Genomic DNA, 22,683 nt, shown 5'->3' on the forward strand with positions numbered 1-22,683 from the left:
TACAGCTCCATTCCTGGACGTGTTTAAATCCAGACTGAAAACCCACCTGTTCAGTTTGGCATTTGCAAAAGTATAATTTTTGTTATGTTAATACTTTATCCTACTACCAATTTCTGAATCTGAAAAAGCCTAAGCGCTTTGAGTCCTGTGGGAGAAAAGTACTATAGAAATGATATTGTTGTTATTGTAACAATTAAGGGGGGGCTCTGCTTAATTGTGTTTAGAGATGGGGGGAGGAATGAATCCTAGTTATGTGTGGAGATTTTGTTAGGGAGGGGGGAGATGGTAGATCACTTTGACTCAGTAATTTTAGAAGTAGCTTGCAAGCCAAAAAAGTGTGGGCACTCCCAGGGGTGTAAGTACAGGGAAGCAGCCCAGAGCTGTAAGGGGGCACTCACTTCAAAAAAAGGGGTCCATTTTTCAGTTCAGGTGTTTTTGTGGCTCGTCTTGTTATAGGTGTGAAGAATATGATGTCTAGACTTGTTTTATGATGGTCACCAGGGGTACACAAGGGAAAGAGTGTGAGCATTGGGGGGTCCTATAAATGTTTTGCTGGAGTTGGGGGCATGATTTGTAGTTATGCCACTGGGCACTCCCAACTTAGGGGGTTACTGTGATGTATTATCTATAAGTTATCATTAGAATGTGAAAACAAACATTGTCTAGCCCATGATGCTTGTTGAAAATGCTCAATAAACGTTGTAATCCTGGAACCACTGGAAACTACATCAGCAGCACCAGACTCATTAATACAGTGGAAAGCATGCAGTTCATTGGAAGCCTCTGAAAAACACTTTTGTGATAAAACGCAAGCCTGACTTGTATGTATCTGCATATAATTGGTATTGCAGCTGAAGCACCTAGACAAATATTTACCTCAGCAGTCACACTGCAGGACGCCAGGGCTGAATTACACCAAAACTCATAAATATGCTCTATTTTATCACGCGGAGTCATAATTGTTTGATTTCCCTGGAGTCTGATGACTCTGCTCCCACGGACTACGTCTGCTGTATAAAGAAAGCAACGTATACATTAGTGTAATATGAAAAAGGGGCTTGGTATTTTCAACAGTGCATCTATTCTACAGGCTGTGTTCTCCCCAGAAGTTCATTTCAGGTGGGTGGGGTGAGGCTGTGTTTTATTTGTTAAAATGCGGTTGCAGTGAACAGTGGGCAGTGCCACATGGAACATATCAAATCAAATCAAAAATAGCTTCATTGGCATCACCAAGATTCATACAAGCATTGCCAAAGCAAGGAGAAATGGGAGATATGGAAGGGGGCGGGGTAGGGGTACAATAGATAATAGTCCATGGACATTTTTAGGTTTACAGTTCATTGTCACTGTAGCTTCCTCCTTTCAGTCTGTGGCATGCTGTGACATAGTGTGCAGCGATTGTCATTGTGGATTCCTCCTCTCAGTCTGCGGCATGCTGTGACATAGGGCCTGATTCACAAAGCGGTGCTAACCCAGTTAGAGACTTTAGGCGTGATAACCATTGCACCACGCTGGTGAAAAGCCAGTTTAGATAAGTTTAGATCGCACGCAAAGCAGCGCCATTAAACTCTACGCGAAGTGCACCAGACTTTGCTAGCGCAAAACTTTTGATCAGCTGTGCACTGCGGTGCTAACCCAGTTGGTGCTATAGTTATCACGCCTAAATATACCACACCTAAACTTATCACACCTAAACTTATCACGCCTAAACTGATTTTAGGCGTGATAAAGGGCTTTTCACCAGTGTGCTAACTGTTAGCACCGCTTTGGGAATCAAGCCCATAGTGTGCAGCGGTTGTCAGATTCTTCTTCTCCTAGTACATTTATTGTACCAAAATTCCATTCCTGTAAATGTTGGACTCTTTTGATATCTGTTGAAATGGATCAGAACTCAAAAAAATGAGTTCAATGTGGTGCAACGTACCATAATGCTCCTTTTACACTTGCATTGCAAGTGTGCGTTGCATTATCCTGTTTTACAACAGAGTAACGCAATGGCATTGCAAGGCAATGGGGCCTTGCACACTTATGGCATTGCATTGGGTTGGGAAGGGCCTAATTGGCTGCCGAGACGCTGCAAAGTCAACAGCGTGTTACTGTTGGACTTCCACGGCGACGCAGCAGATGTATTGCAGGAAAGCGACGGCGCTGAACGACGGGAATATGATGGGAAAACCCAGGAATCCCAGTGACATACTTCCTGTCCAACAGTCACTGGGCGAGGGGCGTGTTGGGGGCGGAGCTATGCATATAACCCTGTTGGCGCACTCTGCCGCAGGGTTATATGATTGACATTTTGTGCAGTACGGTGTGCGTTGCAATGGGGGTGGATCATAGCACCGCAAATGCACTGGCAGATGTAAAACCAGCCTAAGGCTGTGACATTAACCTATAACCATACTTCCCATAGAAAAGAGGGACACTTCCAAATTCAAAGCTATTTAAGCAAAGGACATTATTATTACGTATTGTGAAGGCCAATGGACCTTCATGTCACCAAACAGATCACACCCCATGTGTGGTATGTCATAACTGACAGGATCGCAGATATAGGCGTCAATTCATCAAGCATTACAGCATTCAGTAATTCTGAAATCATGCTGAGTTTACAGAGCAAAATGTCAATTCATCAAGGCTGGTACCGCATGGCAAGGTGAAATTACCGAGCAGTGAGGTAAATTACCGACTTGTGCAATAAACACCTCCAGCATATGTCAGCAATTGTCAATTCATGAAGATCAGAGCATGCGGTAAAACGCAGGAATATGATCTATAGTTATCGGCAGCTCTTATCTGTCAAAAACCAGCTACGAATACCCTCCATGTGGATATACCCATGATTGACAGGAGAGCCAATAGTAACAGCTTCTTTACGTGAGTTTTCTGGTGTTGCGCGTGTATTCAACTGTAGGCGCAGTCTGCACAATCGTTTTCCCCCCTTGCCTTACAGATTGCTCATTCCGATGATGTATGTGGAAGGCGGAAGCTGCAGAACACGGCCGGAGAAGTGTGCGCACAGGGAGATGGTCACTGTACCGTCTTCAGAGGACGGAGATCGGCGGTTTCTGTTGAGAGACAGAGTGGAGCTGTGCTGGAGTAAGGGATCCGATGCCCATTACGGAACTGAGAACTTATACCCTCTGGTCTGCCATCAGGAGATGGTAAGACATTGGACTGTGCGCCCTATTAGCGCTGGGATCACTCGTACTATTGCATTCTTTTTCATTGGGTCTGGGGGACAGGCCTGACCCTGGCTGCTCTATTTCCATTGCTTGGTGCTGGTATCCATTCTAAAACAGAACAGTAAAAAAGGCTGATGGCAAATGCTGACTGCCACCAGGCCAGTGTTATATGTACCGTTATATACTGTATCTTTATGAGGAATAAAATGCTGCCACCTACACAGTTAGTCAACCACAGAATTAATTCACAACAGTGCTCTGATTCTGCCACAGAAGCCCAGTCCTCTCCACACTAACCACTCACACCATACCAGAAGCGATAGCGCATGGAAACACCCGACACACAAATGGGATTCATTAAATGATTGCTTAAGTCAAGTGCAGCTCATTCACGAGACTGCCCACAAAAATGTACACCTGTATTTTTAAAGCTGAACTTTTACCACTTAATCCAAACCTCCATTCAATCAAGAATAATGAAATGCAAACATCTCGTTATATTAGCATAGTTTGAGAGAGTGAGGTCTATACCCGGTCCCAGTCTCTTCTGCATTATTCAGTGCAGTCCGTACCTAATTCAGGCATGAGCTAAAAAATCTTAGGGACCTCACAAAATTTCACATTTTTCTTTCAGTAACTTTTTCACCAGATCAGCCTGTGGGCTGTTTTCACTTTAAGGAGAAGAAGAATTTTCATGTTTCAGCGCTCCTCGCATTAATTCACCAATAACTTTATCACTACTTATCACACCTAAATGATCTATGTCTTGTTTTTTTCACCACAAATTAGGCTTTTTGGGGGTGATACTTGTTTTTAGTAATTACTTTATTTTCTATGCATTTTAAAGGGAAAAATATAAAAAATACACAATTTCTCCAATTTTATCCCCTATAGTTTTAAAATAAACAATACTACTGTTAATAAAACCCACACATTGTATTTTTTTATTTGTTCCAGTTATTGGTGACAATCATATGATCACTCCCCACAAGAACAGTCAGACACAGCAACATTCAGAGCAGCACAGGAGTTGGCCCGTGCATTTGATCGCAATTGCAGAGCAGCACCAGACCATTTTTAAGTCAAAGTAGGATGGACATAGCTACCGTTGTTTGTGTATGCATCTCAGCAGCCATTGTGATCTGGCGGAAGGCTGGAGCTCTCTTGCCACTATGCTAGCACAGCCCATTTATTTAATGGTGTGGGCGGTACAGTTTATCGCTCCCCAGTAAAAGAGACTGATTTATGTGTGTGCATCTGTTCCCTTTGTTTAAAGATTAAGAACCAGAATTGCCTCCAAATGAAATTTAGGTTCTAGAGTTCGCATGCGTGCTGACTCGGTAAAGTAGGGACTATTTGGCGTAAGTAGAGTAGGGACCAGTTGGCATAGGTAGAATAGGGACCAGTTGGCATAGGTAGAGTAGGGACCTGCTGGCATAAGTATAGTAGGGACCAGTTAGTGTAGGTAGAGTAGGGACCAGTTGGTGTAGTTAGAGTGGGAACCAGTTAACGTATGTAGAGTAGGTACCAGAGTAGGTACGTCAGTAGATTTGGGGCCATTTGGCTTGGTAGAGTAAGGATCAGTTGGCATAGGTAGAGTAGGGACCAGTTGGCATAGGTAGAGTAGGGTCCAGTTGGCATAGGTAGAGTAGGGAATAGTTGGCGTAAGTAGATTTGGGGCCATTTGGTGTAGGTAGAGTAGGGACCAGTTCTAAAGAGTGAACATTGTAGTTGTGAATTGGCCAAGTACAAAATATATTGCAGTCTGTTTTGGAGACTAAGATCCTCCATTTTGATAACCTAAAGTCTTTTATTAGCATCAGTGTTGCTTGCTTAATGTGACCATGTGTTTATGTTGCTTTCTTATTGTGACCATGTGTTTATGTTGCTTGCTTACTGTGACCATGTGTTTATGTTGCTTGCTTATTGTGACCATGTGCTGTAAGCGCAGAGGGTGAATGATTGTTTGCAGCTCCAGTCCAGGACATCAGGACAGATGGACCATGTATCCTTTCACTCACAATCCTCTGCAAGGGAGGGGAGACAGGACAGGCTGGTGGTTCGGGGCAAATGGCTGTAATTCAAAGGAGGACAATGTGTAAATATAATAATTTATGACAAAATAATTAAAATGTTCTTAATTTGTTTGTGCTGACCCAAAGTTATGTTCAGAGCCGGATTAAGGCCAAATGGGGCCCTAAGCAAAATAACTGATTTGGCCCCCCCCCCATCATGTCGTAATAGAATCAGAAGATGCAGCTAGGGATGATCGGAAAGAGCAAATTCCGTTCTGCCGGAAATAGCGGATTTCATCAGCGTTAAATTCCGTCGCTATGAAAATTCCGCCGGATTTATACGGAATTCCGCGGAATTCCGGATTCTGCCGGAAAAATTAAAATAATAGCAAGAGCAACCTTATTTATTCTATATGGTAGCCTATAGACCCTATTAACTGTTCCCTTAGTCCTTTTTCTCCTTTTCCTCCCTTCTCCCGGAGGGAGGAGGGACTCATCTTCCAGGTCTGAGTGCGTGGTAGGTAGCTCTCTTCACCGCTATACCACCACTAACACTACATGCTGAAGCGAGCCTAGCATGTACCATTATGATATATCCAAGAGAAAAATTAGCTTGCTTAAAGATTTGTAGCATGTCAAAAGCCAACTCACCTTGACCAGGAATAGAACCCAGGCCTACCGCTCTGTAGGCTGCTATCCTAACCATTATACCACCAACACAACACACTACAATGCTACATGCTGAAGCCAGCCTAGCATGTACCATTATGATATATCCAAGAGAAAAATGAGCTAGCTTAAGGATTTGTAGCATGTCAAAAGCCAACTCACATTGGCTGGGAATCGAACTCAGGTCTAGTGCTTGGTAGGCTGCTATCCTATTCATTCTACCACCAACACAACACATTACAATGCTACATGCTGAAGCCAGCCTAGCATGTACCATTATGATACAGTATATCCAAGAGAAAAATGAGCTTGCTTAAGGATTTGTAGCATGTGAGTTGGCTTTTGACAGAGCGAGCGGCTGCACTGTAGAAGAGACAGATGGGTTTCAGATGACGGGATCTCTATCGCTTGGATCATGGATAGGTGAGTGAGCGTTTGCCATCCGCTGCTATCATTCTTGCTGCAGCTGTGGTTCTCTGTGGGAAGGGAGGGAGGAGTGGGCAGCGGCAGAGCGCACAGTAGCAGGAGGGGGACCTAGGAGTAGAACCTGGTTCTGAAGACAATCAGCAGCGCACGGCATCATTTGACAAGACAAATAACATTTATATCGCGCTTTTCTCCTGGCGGACTCAAAGCGCCAGAGCTGCAGCCACTAGGATGCGCCCTATAGGCGGTAGCAGTGTTAGAGAGACTTGCCTAAGGTCTCCTACTGAATAGGTGCTGGCTTACTGAACAGGCAGAGCCGAGATTCGAACCCTAGTCTTCTGTGTCAGAGGCAGAGCCCTTAAAGGGACTCCGAGCAGTGCCTGTGGGTATGCCTTTAAGCATACCCACAACTAATTAATTACATCCTCACACCTACCAGCATGATGTTTGTAATTATATCCCCCTGGGTTCCTTATATTTCATTGCATTGTGCTGAATCGAGCTGCCGACTTTGGAGAAAAGTTGTCCTGTGTAATACAATTTAACTATGGAAAGATGCATATCATTTTGAAGCTCTCTTTCTCCTCTGTCCAATAGATAAACTGCCACCCTACGCCTTTTAGCTTTCGCTATTTTCGCGATCGAAATTGCTGTGGCTGCGATTTCGATCGCTGAAATATCGAAAACTAAAAGGCATAGGGGGGCGGTTTATATATCATTAGAAAGAGGAGAAAGAGAGCTTTAAAATGATATGCATCTTTCCATAGTTACTGCACTGCTCAGAGTCCCTGTAACTATTATACCATCCAGCCACCGCTGACAGGATGGTGATGGCTGGTTTATGTGCTGATGGGGCCCCTTTTACTCTGAATGGGGCCCCAAGCGGCTGCTTTTGTTGCCTGGTCGGTAATCCGGCCCTGGTTATGTTTGTCTTTGTGAGTCCTTCTGGTGTAATTTATTATGCCTCCAAGCTTTCTATTACTTTAATGCTATACCAAGCCTAAATCCAGCATTGGGTACAGTCCGACTGCAGAGGTGAACAAAGCAATAGCCCAACAGACATACACCACGACCTACAGGTAGATTTGAAAGGCACAGAAGATGCAAGACTCCTAAACAGACATCAGACAGGTTGAAATAATAAGAAACTGTAACTGTATGAGGCCATAATCCTGGCTACACTTAAGGCCCCATTTACAGTAGCAGTAATTCCTGCCTTACATTACCCTATTTTGCTGCAAGGTGCCACAAAAGCAATGAAAGTATATGGAGACTTTCACACTTATTGCGACCCTTTGCGGTGCACCGGTAGTATCATCATTTAATGCTAGTGGAATGGCGAGGGTTAAAGGAAGCAGTCGCAGCTGGCAGACAGTGCTGGAAATTTTGGAGAAGTATAGATAGAAGTGGTTTTAACTGTTCTGCTGGAGAGATTAATGCAATCTGTGACACTTCTCCAGGCTGTGCGATGTCCCCTGGGTGGGAGCACTCAGCACAAGTGGAATGTGGCCAAATATTGCTGCAATCTCCTATTGTCCTGTTATAAACACCAGCAGCACATCTCAGCCCATGCCGTGATCATAAACAAAGAGCCTGTGTTACTACTGGATCAGTAATATTCCTGCTTCCCATATTTACCGTATGCAGAACTGGCACATCACACTCTGTATTATGCTACCTTCACACTTTCCCACATTTTAAATGGAACCTTAAAGGATAAGTGAACTTGGGGATGATTCACAAAGCTTGCTTATTTTTCACCTTAAAGTGTACATGAGATGAGCTATTTAAAACATTTTATACTTACCTGGGGAGGCACTCAGTAGGGTGGCGAGGGACACATCCATGCTCATGGGGCTGGAGGAAACCCCACATATGTATAAAATCGTTTAAATAGTCCATCTCAAGTTTACTTTAAAGACACCCGAGGTGAAAACAAACTAATGGAATAAATTATTGTTTCTATCTTCCTTCTCTTAAAAATGACCTTTAAAGATATTCCACGGTCTTATTTTATGTTATGTAAATCTACTTTTTAAGTTTTAACTGATTTATTGTTTTTGCTCAATGACACATTCATTGAAGAATGCTAGAGCTAAAATCTATGAACTAACTGACCATTTTTATCTCTTTCCTGCTCTCAGAAGCCATTTTCTGCTAGGAATGTGTTTTATAGTTGGAATTTCTTATCAGTGAGGGGCACACTGTAGTCACTTCTGAGTCAGGACTGAGTCAGCCACTTCCATACCTGATATTTAACTCTTTCAGGCAGAGAAAGAAAAAAAGGAACACAGCATAGTTATCTGTGTGCTAGGCACTGTACATACCCATGTCTATCTCATCATGTCACGTCACCTCAGGTATCCTTTAAATGTAAAGGCAGCCATACATAACGATGATGGCCAGATTCAACCAAAAAACAGATCTCTCTCTGATCAACTCTGATCAGAGAGAGATCTGTTGGCTGCCCATACACCACCGGCCGATTCCCGATTCTTCTCAGCATGAAATATTCAGTGAATAGGCATTGTGACGCCGTCTAGCTGCCCCCGGCCGTTGTCCCCAGAATGTTAGATGTCGCCCCGGTGCCGATGCATGTAAATACTTTACCTGTCCACTGCCCCCAAATGTCTGTGTTGTACTTCTGCATTGGTGCCCAACATTGCTGCCAGTGTTATAACATGTAAGGCGTGTGTGATGTGTGAATACAGAAATACGGCAGAGACTCGTCAGACAATCGGGAGCACCAGACAGGTAAAGTATTTACATGCACAGGCCCCGGGGGCATCTAACATTTAGGGTAACATTGGCCAGGATTCCGTCACAATCGTTGCAGTATCGTAAGCCGTTATTGCCGTGGACCCGATTGACCATGTTGGCCCGAGATTTCCCAGCATGTCCAATCGATATATCTGATCAGTTTTGGTCCGAAATTGGTCCAATCATCGATCAGGCATGCTTGATGCAGCAACGGTTTTCATCTGATTTGTTAGTGATAATCAAATCAGATAGTTGATCGCCTGTAAAATCGACAGAAGTATGGCCAACCTAAAGAGAGGTAACAAATAAGGAGAGCTAATAATGGATGAGATAAACAGATAAGGAGAGGTAAATCATGAGTTAAGTCAAATAAGGAGAGATAAATTGTAAGTTAATAAGTAAGGTGAGATAAACCAACAGAAAAGCCTTGAGAATCAGCCCCCTTTGCACATCAAAATGCAAAACAGGCACCAGATCTTCACCAGGTGCATAATGTCATTATAATCTAGAAATCTGAGAATCCAATGGACTGGCTGCCTGTTGTCTGCACATGACGGTTGTCCCGCGTTCAGACAGCGAATGGAAATAAGTTGCAGCTACCACAGTGAAACACTCATGCGGAATGCCAGAAAAATACCAGACGAAGAACGTAGTCATGTCACTAACTGTTCCTCAGAGCATCTCACAGTGTAAGCTCTACTACTGTCATAGCCCAGCTGTGGCATAGGAATCACTAAGCTATGGGGCCCATGGCCACGGAGGCCATTATGTGAGTGGCCAGTGGTGATAGGGGGTCTACAGCAGGCCCTGTGAGGAGCAGTACAGACTGTCACATGTGAACCCCCTTTCCCCCATGCAGAGTTACGGGAGTGGAGTGTAGGAGAGAAGAGACTCGCATCTCCAGGCTCCACCGGCAATCTATCATATCCAGTCATCCGCGGCTCCATGACTAATGAGTACAGCGCCCCCTCCCATCATGATCTTTTTTTTTTGGGGGGGGGGCAACCGAAATCCTGCTATGGGGCCCCATGATTTCTAGCTACACCCCTGTAGTCCAGGATCCCATACTCTAATGCTGGGAATACACGGTTCATTTTTGAAGCTAAATTCAACTCTCGATTCTCTTATCTTCCGCTCGTTTTTCTTATCTTTTTCCATTAACTTCTATCAGAAAACCAGCGGCCAAGGAATCGAAAGTGAGATCGGACATGTCGGAAATTATCTATCGAACCATCTTATCAGCTTGAAAACGAACCGTGTAGAATCCCAGCATGAGGCCAGTTTTTGGGAGAGCCCATTAACCAGTATATTTTGGGGTTGAAATCCACACAAACAAGGGCAGAACATATATACTGCATACAGATAATCTGCTGGCCCCAGCACTACAATAGCCAGGGACCCCAGCACTACAAGGCAAGAGTGCTTTTCCATGCAATGCCCCAATATCAGTACATATCAGATCTAGGCCAAGAGATTCCTGATGGGAACTTATCAATGCACCAAAACAATACCAGGAAACAACTCTAACCTTATGGCCATCAAGCTGCCGATTTCTGAGATTACAACCAATGCTGAATGCAGAAATAAAAGCTCAGTGAAAAACCTGATGAAGCTGCCTGTGTGGATTTACATACCCAAATAACAGGGATTATGTCACTCAGAAAAACTCGCAGCAATCCATCAATGAGTGATTGATGACAGAGTGCCTATAAGGTATTATGTTACAATAAGTAAAATGAATGGAGGGCCTTGTGGTCTGGTGCACAGTGGAATATAGGCAGAAGTGGCCTTCTGTGCTAGGTTCTGTAAAGACACGTTGCTAGCCTGGACAATAGTGAAGTGTTCTGTTGCTATGGAGGGTGGAGGAGGGACGAGCAGTGCCGGGCAAGGTTCTCCTGGGTGGCCTCATGGCTCTGCGTCCAGAAGCTGGTGCCTCTTGAGCCTCTCCCTGGGCCCCGCCCTGGAGACAAGAAGTGATGCCCACAGGAGAGGCAAGGAGTGGGAGGGGGTAAGGAACAGAACAATAGTAATTGCCAGTGCTCAGATGAATTGATATCTGTTCGATACACTGCAGCCCCTGTACACGCTCTAGATTCTCAGAAGAGAAGTACTGGTCTTTAGTTAATGTAAAAAGGTTTTCAGCACCATGCAACTCTTATATTCCACACGTGACTGACCATTATTCGTAAACAGGGAATGTAAGCTAGGATAACATCAGCTGCAGTGGTTTTGTTTCATTTCAATCTGTTTTCTACCAGACAGGAAAAGCAGGATTGGGAATGCATAAATACATGTGGATGACACATGACCAGGACAGGAGACTGTGCTTGGGGCAGCGAACTGCACAGTAAATCTCTGTACAGATAGCTGGCGCCAGAGCCAAGCATTTCTGAATGAATGACACAAAAATGTTATGTCCGTACAGTAGTTGTCCCACCACCACTAGAGATGGCTCTGCTCTGGGAAATGGCGGCTGCCGGGGACATCGCTCCCATTTTGTACAAGGACGGCCAACACCGCACAGGTGACAGTACGGTCGGCATCTGTGCAGAAGCACAAAGATGCTCATGTATGGACGATGCCTATGAGAGACGGTCGTCTCTCATAGGCATCAGCCTATAAAAGTGATCGCTCTGTGAGCCTCTCTAGGGGACAGACAAACACAATCCCCTGCAAAACCCCACCCCAGGACTTGAAGCCTTTCGGCATAAGGTGGTCCTGGGGCTGCCGCCATCCCCGACACCGATCGGCGTTAGGCGGTCGGGAGGGGGTTAAGTGTAATGACAGTTTGGATAATCCTTAGCTGGCTGCAGATAGAAAAGTAACAGAACTTTTTTTACTCATTGCATAATTGTGTTCCTTTCATATAGTTTATAGGGCATTCCTTAAGCCAAATACTTTTTTTGTTTTGTTTTGATACTCTAATTCCCTATAAACTAAACAAGCCTCGCCCACAGCTTTTTCAGAGACCCTTGGCACTGTAGCAAGGGCTTATGGGAGCTCAGTCTGGGCAGGAGGAGGAGGAGGTTACTAGCCATTGATTTCAGAGGCAGAGGGGAGGAGGGAGGAGGAGAGGGGACTGAATTTACACACAGGCAAGCTGATAGCATCTCCAGCCCCCAGCCTGTGACCAGGGCTAGCGCTACCATAAAGGCAAAGGAGGCAGCTGCCCCAGGGCCCCAGAGCTTGTAACGGCCCAGTGGCTACAAGAGGAAAAAAAAAAATGTTTCAAATCGACCTTATAGTTCTTGAGAAAATCGATTATAAAGTTTCAAAGGAAAAAAAAATACACATTTAAAAACCAGCTGAATTTAATGGTTAATAGCAAATCCACCTTAAATTCTTGAAACCCTAAATTTGCAGGATATGTTAAGGAGATCATTGGGAATAAGAGGAAAAAACAATTTTTCAAAAAGACCTTATAGTTTTTGAGAAAATCGATTTTAAAGTTTCGAAGGAAAAAAGTATACTTTTAAATGCGGTAAATGTCACTTTTAGTAGCAAACCTAACGGTAGTGTAATTTTACATGTATCAAAAGAAAGAGCAATAAATTTCCTGACGGGGTTTCCAGGAGGTCCATACGCAGCCGCAGCGCTTTGGCCAGGGATCGCTATACAGCCGCAATATGGCTGTATGAAGATCCCTGGCATTTTTTTCCTATTTTCCCAATTTTTTTTTTTATGTTTAGAGTGTGGGAATTTTTTTTTTTTTTAATTATGTGGGGTCCCCCCTCCTGAAACTTTTTAACCTCTTGTCCCCCATGCAGGCTGGGGTAGCCAGAATGTGGAGCTCCGACCTATTGGGGCTTCAAACCCTGACTATACCAGCTGAAAAAAAGGTCCTTTAATGCCACTTTTTGCTCTGGGGTATCTGTTGGGGGGGGGTGCGGGCCCAGGTTTATTTTGCCCTGGGGCCCCATTGTTGCTTAAACCAGCCCTGCCTGTGACAATGTGACAAACAGAACATGGCTGCCCTCATTGTATCACAGGAATAAATAATCATAAACTTTTGAAGCTGTATGCATCCAGATTTGCTGTGTAAACTATCTAAACTTTAGATAAGATATATAGACAAGTTACTTGTTATAGTTAGTTTTTCATCTCTGATCCGCTTTAACATACAGTACAGAGGCATAGGCAGCAGGTGCTTTTGCCTTCTGGGATAGGCATAGTGCAAAGCAAGTCTGAAAGCAGTCTTTGTGTTTCAGCAACACCAACACCAGTGCTTTATTTGTGCTCTACATGCTTTGAAGACTATTTACAATATTTCCACAAAACAGGTAACAAAACATAAACAAGAACTTTGCCATTAGATAGACTAACTAGAACCTAAAGATAAAAGTCCCCTCTACTGGGAGTAAATCTACTGTTTATCCCAAATAAAAGGCATCAAATACCAACAAGGCTTTTATAGCTCAACAATCTTACACCTTTTGTCTGTTCACATCCCCACACACCATGGACTTCTTCACAGAGAAGCACTGCTTTAGACCGAACTAATCTGGGTTATATGCTCACTTGACCACCTGTCTCAGGGAGAACACCAAATCCTGGAGTGGAAATGGTAGTGAAGAGGACAGAAATCCGGGACATATATAAACACTATCAATCAATTTTCCAGACACTCTCTCTCTGCAATTGCCACAAACATTATGTAAAATCCCTTCTGCAGCACCCAACAATGTTGTCAAATGGAAATGTACTGATATCTAAGTGTTACAGTATGTTTGCCTGTTTCGGTACATTTACGGCAATCGAAAGAGTTTTGAAATCTATAAACACCTAGCAGATTAAACGGAGGCATTGCTTGTACATGAGCTCCATGTATATTTATATAGTTGTAGGGAAAGCTGAGAGGCATGCTAAGGCAGCACAGTTGATCGCTATGTATAGCATGCCACACATGAGGGTGGATGAACCAGTGACCCTCCCTGGCATGCAGTATGAGTAAAAATCAGCCCACGGAGGACTAGCAATGTTTATAAATACCTTGTTGTGACTTTTTCATAGACTTGGCAGGGACAGCTTTCATCCCAAAAGATTCTATGGCCAGAATGAGGACGCAGAGTAACTACAATCCCTGGCTCCAGCCTGTGGGCACTTGTTCCTGCCATTTAGGAGGAGAATGTCTGTTTGTTTTCTAGTCTAATGCTGGGGATACACGGTACGTTTCTGTATTGTGTATCGAGCAGCTGATCCGGCCAGCTGATAATATTCAGCTGGTCCGATCAAGCTGCTCGATCCCCGCCCACTCGATCCCCGCCGGCGGACAATGGCAGAGAATCAAGCTGCTGATAAGGAGCGCCGGCTGGGACGAGCGGTAATCGATCCGCGCGGACAAGCGGGGACGCGGATGGGGTCTGTTCGACCCGTGTATTCCAAGCATTACTATCATTAACATCTACTGTAGTAGGTTACTAGTGTTATTTCTCATACACAGCTAATTTGCCTTGTAAGATCCTTGAGGCATTCATGGCGGTGGAACGCCGAGAACCATGCTGAGGCCTAAGCCTCTGGGCCCGGCCGTCACTGGAGCGCATGGCTGTCAGCTCCTATTGGATAAGCGGCATCCAATGACCAGACAAGCCTGACATGCCTTCTTAAAATGTATCTGGAATGAAAACAAAATGCTCTTTATGGGTACTTACCTAAGTTGTGCAAAACCTCTGGATCCTTAACAGGTGTAACGATTGCGGAATCGTCTCCGTGGTCAGCGGCGGCAGCGCACCAGACGTGCGCTGACGCGGCGGATTTCCTCCACAAGCGTATAATTGAGGACACCCAGGCTAGGTGCTATGCACCTGCAGAGGGAAATTCCTGTCGGCAGGTGGAGCTGTGGAGTGCAGAGGAACAGCTCCTCTGCCCTACCACACACGCCAGACAGGAATTGTACGAAGGGAAGAAACGCAATCGCAAGAGAAGCGATTGAGAGTGAGCACAGAGACAGATTGTGTGTGTGTGTGCATAAAATTAGTCGCCAACCCGCGACTGTGCACACACCACAGCAGATAAGAAGCAGGAACGCGATCGCGAGAGGTGCGATCGCCAGACGTGACACAAGGTTACAGCAAGGCGGAGCACGAGAGTAGCAAAGGCACAGCAAATAATACAATGAGGAGATACGGAAAACAACAAACGCTAGCTAACCGCGAACACCGCACTCATTCGCAACAGTGCACGCGGTTATGCGCGGTCTCCACGTGATAAGCACAATAGAGACAAGCACGCCTAACTAACCATCGACAGACAAACATGAAACAGCGGACGCGAACGCTTGCTTAACGGTTACCTCACCGAGCCTCCAGCAAGCGGTCGTAGCAGACAAGACAGACACACGAAAACAGGGACAAGCGAGAGATAGGATCCACAGCACTAGCGAGTGCGATCCAGGTACAGAGTAGCAGAACAGAAGGATCCACAGCACTAGCGAAAAGTGGCCAGCACGATCCCAGGAGACAGAACAGAAGGATCCACAGAGTCAGCGAAAAGTGGCTAGCGCGATCCCAGGAGACAGAACAGAAGGATCCACAGCGCTAGCGAAAAGTGGCTAGCGCAATCCCAGGAGACAGAACAGAAGGATCCACAGCGCTAGCGAAAAGTGGCTAGCGCGATCCCAGGAGACAGAACAGAAGAGATAGCTGGTAGCAACCGCTGCACCAGCTATACTCCAAGAACAGAGATCAGAACCATTTCCTGTCGACCACCGCTGGGACAGGACAACAGCAACAGAACAAACAAACAGATAAACAATCCTAACTGCACTTAGGGAATCTGCCTAGCACAGTTTCCAGGAATTACTCTAAGCTGATCTTCAAACCAAGAGCATGGCTGACACTCTCTAGGAGTGTGTACTACAAACCCTGAAGGAATGACCAGCAAAGGACTGTGGGTAATCCCAACCTTTATACTGCCAGTCATCACAGGAGGCAGGTAGGGGATTTGCATAACGAATGTATGCAAATTCCTCAGCAGCAAGCTGCAGAACTGACAAAACGTCTCTCTTAAAGAGACCTGCAGAATGCAGACGTGAACAGTGATCAAAACACTGCCTGTCTGCACAGGCAGCTGAGCAGATTCTCACAACAGGCTTCCCTTGTCTCCCTCCACCTCACCTTTCCACTGCCAGGAACCCCTGACGCTCGTTGCCAAGGCTTTGTAGATGCAGCACGGCTGCGCTGCGCAGGCGCACACAGTTCGCTCTTGTGCAGTAGCATGGAGCCGAATGGGATTGGCTTTTAGAGGTTGCTTCGCGCTATTGCGCAGGCTCCAGCACAGTGCATCTGGGCTTGTCCATGTACAGGATGGTGAAGCGAGCTTTGGGTGGTCCCTGCGTTGGAATGGTGAGGTGGAGGGAGACAGAGGTAACTTCTGGAGTATGCAGAGGCTTGCATCTACCGGGGTAATTATGTGACAGGATTCCTTTAAAACAGAAGGTATTTGCATATATCCAGCTTCCCATGATTGATTACCTTCCTGGCCTGTTTAACTGGCATCTCTGCACACAATATTATCACTTCCCAAGAGGCCAGGCTACGTTCCAACAGTCTTCTATTACTATAATTATTTCTTTATATACTGGAATTATTATCCTCAAATTATTGTATGGCCTGAGGGCAGGAACCCAATAGAGCGTTGTTTTGAGCGTTTAGAGAGCGCTTTAAATCGCTAGCACTTTCCCTAAAATTTACTGTAGAATTTGTTACATTTATTTACATTGGTAGAGCATTTAGGGCCTAAATGCTCTACCAATGTAAATAAATGTAACAAATTCTACAGTAGCAGGACATGCAGCATTTTGGGAGCATTTGCGCTTCAATGTAAAGTATATAAGCGCTGGCAAATTGCTCATGAATCACTGCACATAGCGATTTGAGTGCGATTTTAAATTACTACAAACTGTAAAAAAATGATGATACATTGAAAGGTACTTGAAGAATAAATGAAATTGAGTGCTAGACAATAACAATGCTTTTGCTGCCAGAGGTTCCTCCAGTCTACAGTGAATACTGATAAATAGATTTGTAATCCTCAGCGCTGCACGTTAAAACACCCCTCCAGTTGCTGCTTGCAGACAGTCACCTAGTGCTCAATATATAAGATGTGGCCACCACCCAGGGTAAAAACCACAACACAGGCTTAGTATTCCTGGCAACAGGGGGTTAACACATTTTATTTAAAACACATTGCACATATGATAAAACAAAAACACACTAAGGGAAACGTCTACATACAGTTATCAAAAATGTATTGCACAGAACCAAAATATTACCACATAGAAAACCCTTATCCCCCCATAAAATACACGGCTGTGTGTTGAAGCCTTGTCAGCTGACCACACGCACTTCCTCATACAAACTTGCACAATTAATACATAGCTTAGGATCCACTGTGGGTAGAAAGTTGCGTCCAGCAAGATAAGTGGATACACCACAATACAATTGCCTTAATATCTCACGGATCACGGATCATTCATGAAATAATTATGCAAGTAGGATAAACCAGAGCTCATTGCCACACTGTGCTTGAACGTTCCTCCTCCAGCCCCTTTTTGTGTTATCTTTTATTTTTCAAATCTCAGGTATACTCTTTGTTGTTTTAAGCAGCAGAATAAGGAAGCAAAGGTAAAAATTTAATGAGAAATTGTCTATACAGTCGTATTACTGTACACTTAATACTTCAATGCTTACATATCAACATTCAGACTGCCAATAAACTCAATATTACCTGGCACTCAACAAATGGACAATGGAAAGATAATGCATTACAAGATAACGGCATTGCAAACACAGGCGATCCCTCAGGTGAAAGCAAGCTAGCAGCACATTGGGCCTGATTCACAAAGCGGTGCTAACAGTTAGCACGCTGGTGAAAAGTTCTTTATCATGCCTAAACTCAGTTTAGGCATGATAAGTTTAGGTGTGATAAGTTTAGGTGTGATAAGTTTAGGCATGATAAGTTTAGGTGTTATAAGTTTAGGCATGATAAGTTTAAGCGCCAACTGGGTTAGCACCGCAGTGCACAGCTGATCAAAGTTTTACGCTAGCAAAGTCTGGTGCACTTCGTATAAAGTTTAATGGCGCTGCTTTGCGTGCGGGACTTTGCAAGCGATCTAAACTTATCTAAACTTATCATGCCTAAACTTATCACACCCAAATTTATCATGCCTAAACTTATCACACCTAAACTGGCTTTTCACCAGCGTGGTGCAATGGTTATCATGCCTAAAGTCTCTAACTGGGTTAGCACTGCTTTGTGAATCGAGCCCATTCTGTTCCTATGGAGGGGGTGAAGGGATGAGGCAGGGCACAAGACAGAGTGTGAGGGGTTAGGAGAACAATTGTGTTGCACTCAGATGAGAGGAACAGGCAGGCTAGATCTCTCGCTATGGCATCAGGGCCAATATACAGATGCTAGATTCTCGGCAAAGACTGTCCCAAACACCCACCTCAGCCGACAAATGAAGTCTATGAGCTCGATTCACAAAGCGGTGCTAACCCAGTTAGAGACTTTAGGCGTGATAACCATTGCACCACGCTGGTGAAAAGCCAGTTTAGGCGTGATAAGTTTAGGTGTGATAAGTTTAGGTGTGATAAGTTTAGGCATGCTAAGTTTAGATAAGTGTAGATAACGTGCAAAGTCCCGCACGCAAAGCAGCGCCATTAAACTCTACGCGAAGTGCACCAGACTTTACTAGCGCAAAACTTTTGATCAGCTGTGCACTACAGTGCTAACGCAGTTGGTGCTTAAACTTATCATGCCTAAACTTATCACACCTAAACTTATCACACCTAAACTTATCATGCCTAAACTTATCACACCTAAACTTATCATGCCTAAACTTATCACACCTAAACTTATCATGCCTAAACTGAGTTTAGGCGTGATAAAGGGCTTTTCGCCAGCATGCTAACTGTTAGCACCGCTTTGTGAATCAGGCCCTATGTGTGCGTACACACATACAATTTTGATTTCCCAATCACTTGCCAATTTAACCTCCTCCATGTGGTATGAGGACCTACAGGTTTTGAATACTATGAACAGATTGTGTAGGTAGTCTCTCATACTACATGGAAGTGGTAAAACTGGCCAACCATTGACCAATCAAAATTGGATGTATGTACGCGCCCTTAGATACACCAAGGTAACACTGATCATGAAGGCATGGCAAATTTCTTGTGTAAACTGTTCATCAATGTCCATTCTTGGGGAAGCTTTATTGAGACATATGACCAGAAAATCGGATCAAAAGTGGTAAAGTTGCCAAGAGCAACCAAACAGGTTTCAGTATAAAGGAGGATTCTGATTGGCTGCCCTGGATAACTGCTCTGCCTCTGCTCTATTTTTCTTTGTGTGTTTTCTAAGAGTTTGAGGATACAACCTCCCTGCTCTCACTTTCTATGTGATTTCAGGTAAACATTACCAAAATAACCAACCAATAACTAAAGAAAACATACATAATAACATCATATTTAAAAGGAACCCGAGGTGTGAGACCTATAGAGGCGGCCATATTTATTTCCTTTTAAGCAATAAAAGGTTGGCTGGTAGTCCTGCTGATCTTTCTGGCCAGTAGAGTCTAAATCACACACTTGAAACAAGCATGCATTTAATCTTGTGAGATTTGTCATAGACAGCTGATCTGCATGCTTGTTCAGGATCTATGACATAAAGTATTAGAGGCAGAGGATCAGCAGGACAGCCAGGCAATGTGCATTATTTAAAAGAAAATAAACATTTCAGCAGTGGCGTAGCTAGAAATCATTGGGCCCCATAGCAAAACTTTTATGGGGCCCTAAGATGGAGGCACTCTTAAGCAATGCCACCTGTCCCTACCCCATGAATACAAGTTCATTGGGCAATTTATTCTGATGCAATCAAAACTGCACATAGTTCAAGGGCACAGAGACAAAGCCAGATGGGGGTGAAACACAAATAAGCTAATTTTGAATAAATTAAGTACCCACTGGGCTCCCTATGCTCCAGGGCCCCATAGCAGTCCTCCGTGTCCCTCTCACCTCGGGTTGCCTTTAAGAAAAATTATCCCTGATATGCAGTTGCCTCAAACCCCCTAGAATACAGCAGCTCATCATATCCATGCATGAGTACAGTAAAGCTGTATTACTCTGGGCTGTGGCTCTGATCCTGGCCTCCCATGACCCCGGGGCATTCATCACTGACAGCTAGCAGGTGCCCCAAACTGCTTGGAACAGTGGGTGCCTGTCCAGCGGCTACACTGGGGTGCCAGCTGTCTCATCAATACCACTTTGGCAGATATAATTTTGTATGTTCTGGCTTTTTTAGTATTAAATACAAAGTACGAGGAATATTCACTCTGCAATATTTCCCTGGGCAGTCTTCTTTCCATTCAGGAAAGACCAGGGATTGCCACACATAAAGTGACTGGCAGGGAAAGAACCGACAACATTAAACATTGTTTACCTCCAGATTGCCATAAAATCTACTTTCCAGGTCAAACCACAACTTTCTCTGACCAGTTGAGTGACTGACTTGGCTAATTCTTGTTCGCAGAAATCCCTAAAATCATTTTTAAGTCACGTCAATGTCCTAATTAATACCAAAAAGACAGTTCAATAGTAGTCACATAAAGGTATAAGGGCCCAATCTCTGCTTCCTAGGCTTCATGTATTGGCGAGCAAAACAGGTAATGCTCAACACAGATCTGAGAATTGGAATGTGATAATTTCACTAGTCTCCCAATGAATCAGTGTGGCGTGTAATGAATGATGTTCCACCAACAAAGGAAGTTACATGTGACCAGATGTCCTCCTGCATCGGAAGCATACACAATACCAACAGATTGTAATAGGGACTTGGCAACAGATTAAAGAGATGTATCCAGGATCAGAGCAACTGTATTTTTTCTTCCATTTTATTCACATTGTCATATACCTATATTGATGCCAACCAGCACGGGTTTGCCTACTACTCCAAAATTTCATCCAACAGAAATGAATCTTGAGAAGTCTTACCACAGTCTGAAGCAAAGATCCACTGGCCAAGAGACATTGGAATAATAAATCCATATATTAGCAGGCTGGGAAGTTCTGTCTGAGTCTAGTGGTGATGGTAGTTGGAAGCTGTTGGTACTTTGCTGGTGTTCTTGTTGCAGTAGGACATGACATCTGATAAGTTGCAACTGCCTCTGCTAGTCGACAGTTATTACACACCACAATATTCCATTTTGGACTGCTTTTGAAAGCATGTTATGGTCATTACGTGATTTGTTGCAAGAAGACATTTCCTATTCCAGTATTTCAGTTGACCATTGCCTGCTTGTGATGCCAGTACACGAGTTGTGAGGTAGTCTGGTGCGCATACTGTAGATTGGCCCATAAGTACTGTGCACTATGGCCTTCCATTGAGCTGTCTTTGGATTCATACATCACAGTTCTTCTTTCTTTGTCCAGGTACTTTAAACATGCTTACAGAAGTTGGAGATGTTTAGGTTACTTTAGTTTACTTAAAGGGAACCTGAACTGAGTAAAATTATTTAAAATAAACACATGACGTAGCTGCAAATGAATATTACATACTTACCTCACCGTCAGTTCCTCTCAGAAGCTCACCATTTTCTTCTTAATTTTAAGAGATTTTGTCAGAACTGAAATATACCAGTTGCTGTCAGTTATATATCAGCTGCTGTCAGTTACAACTGAATGTTCAAGGTAATGTCCATGTTTCCCTATGGCTCAAGTGGGCGATATAACAATTGAACAATGTGCTGACTCGGAAGCTGATATGGGGTAATGGCCATTTTCAAAATAGAGGACAGAGAATTCCATCAATCACAGTGGACAAACAGGAGAAAGAGATTGATGAGCAGACTACATGGGAGGTAAGTATGACCTGTGTATGTTTATTTTGACTTTTTACTTTCAGTTCAGGTTCTCTTTAAAGGGTTAATGTACTTACAAAAAAATAACTTATCCAAAATTCTCTATTACTCTTACCCCTATATTTTCACTGGCTAAAAATAAGGTACTTTTTAAGGTATTTTTTTACTTCAAATTTGATTACAGAGAATGGAGGGCCATAACCTTATACTGGCTATTGAAGGTCCGTCCATCTGATATTGGCTGGTTACACATAGAACCTGATGCACTTACTGCTGGCAATAATGCCATGTGCAGGCAGCACAATAAGTATGGCCCATTGTACACAGGTGAGGCAAATAATGAGAACAGCTGTCTGTCAGCAATGAGAAATCGCACGCATTGGGCTTGATTCACTAAACCGTGATAACTCAAATATCACACCTTATCAAAGATATCACACCTTATCAAAGTTAACACGCCTTATCAGAGTAGCATAGTGAGCGCTACGAACGTATGCCTGCTAATTGACAATGGCACTCGTCCTGCCCTGAGCCCCTGCGGGTTTGTAGCACTCGCTATGCTACTCTGATAAGGTGTGTTAACTTTGATAAGGTGTGATATCTTTGATAAGGGGCTTGATTCACTAAACCGGGATAATGTTTATCACAGCTGCGCTAGGGGTTTCGCGAGCACGAAAATGCTAGCGTGGCCATGATACGAGTTCTCACGGTTTAGTGAATCAAGCCCAAGGTGTGATATCTTTGATAAGGTGTGATATCGTTGATAAGGTGTGAT

The 22,683-nt window shown here is 44.0% G+C and overlaps 1 protein-coding gene across 4 annotated transcripts in view; it reads right to left on the reverse strand.

Moving 5' to 3' along the window:
• The window catches only part of LOC137521621 (protein kinase C and casein kinase substrate in neurons protein 1-like), a 156,325-nt gene that overhangs the window by 57,493 nt on the left and 76,149 nt on the right, over positions 1-22,683 (reverse strand). The window contains exon 1 of one of the 4 annotated variants that reach the window (XM_068241114.1): positions 877-972. The exons of the other annotated variants lie outside the window; for them this stretch is intronic. Coding sequence (XP_068097215.1) covers positions 877-957 — 81 coding nt within the window. The 5' untranslated portion in view covers positions 958-972. Of the gene's footprint in view, positions 1-876; positions 973-22,683 lie in introns of those variants that run through there. 4 annotated transcript variants of the gene reach the window in all.

Source organism: Hyperolius riggenbachi, chromosome 6 (genome assembly GCF_040937935.1).
Source record: "Hyperolius riggenbachi isolate aHypRig1 chromosome 6, aHypRig1.pri, whole genome shotgun sequence".
NCBI lineage: Eukaryota > Metazoa > Chordata > Amphibia > Anura > Hyperoliidae > Hyperolius > Hyperolius riggenbachi.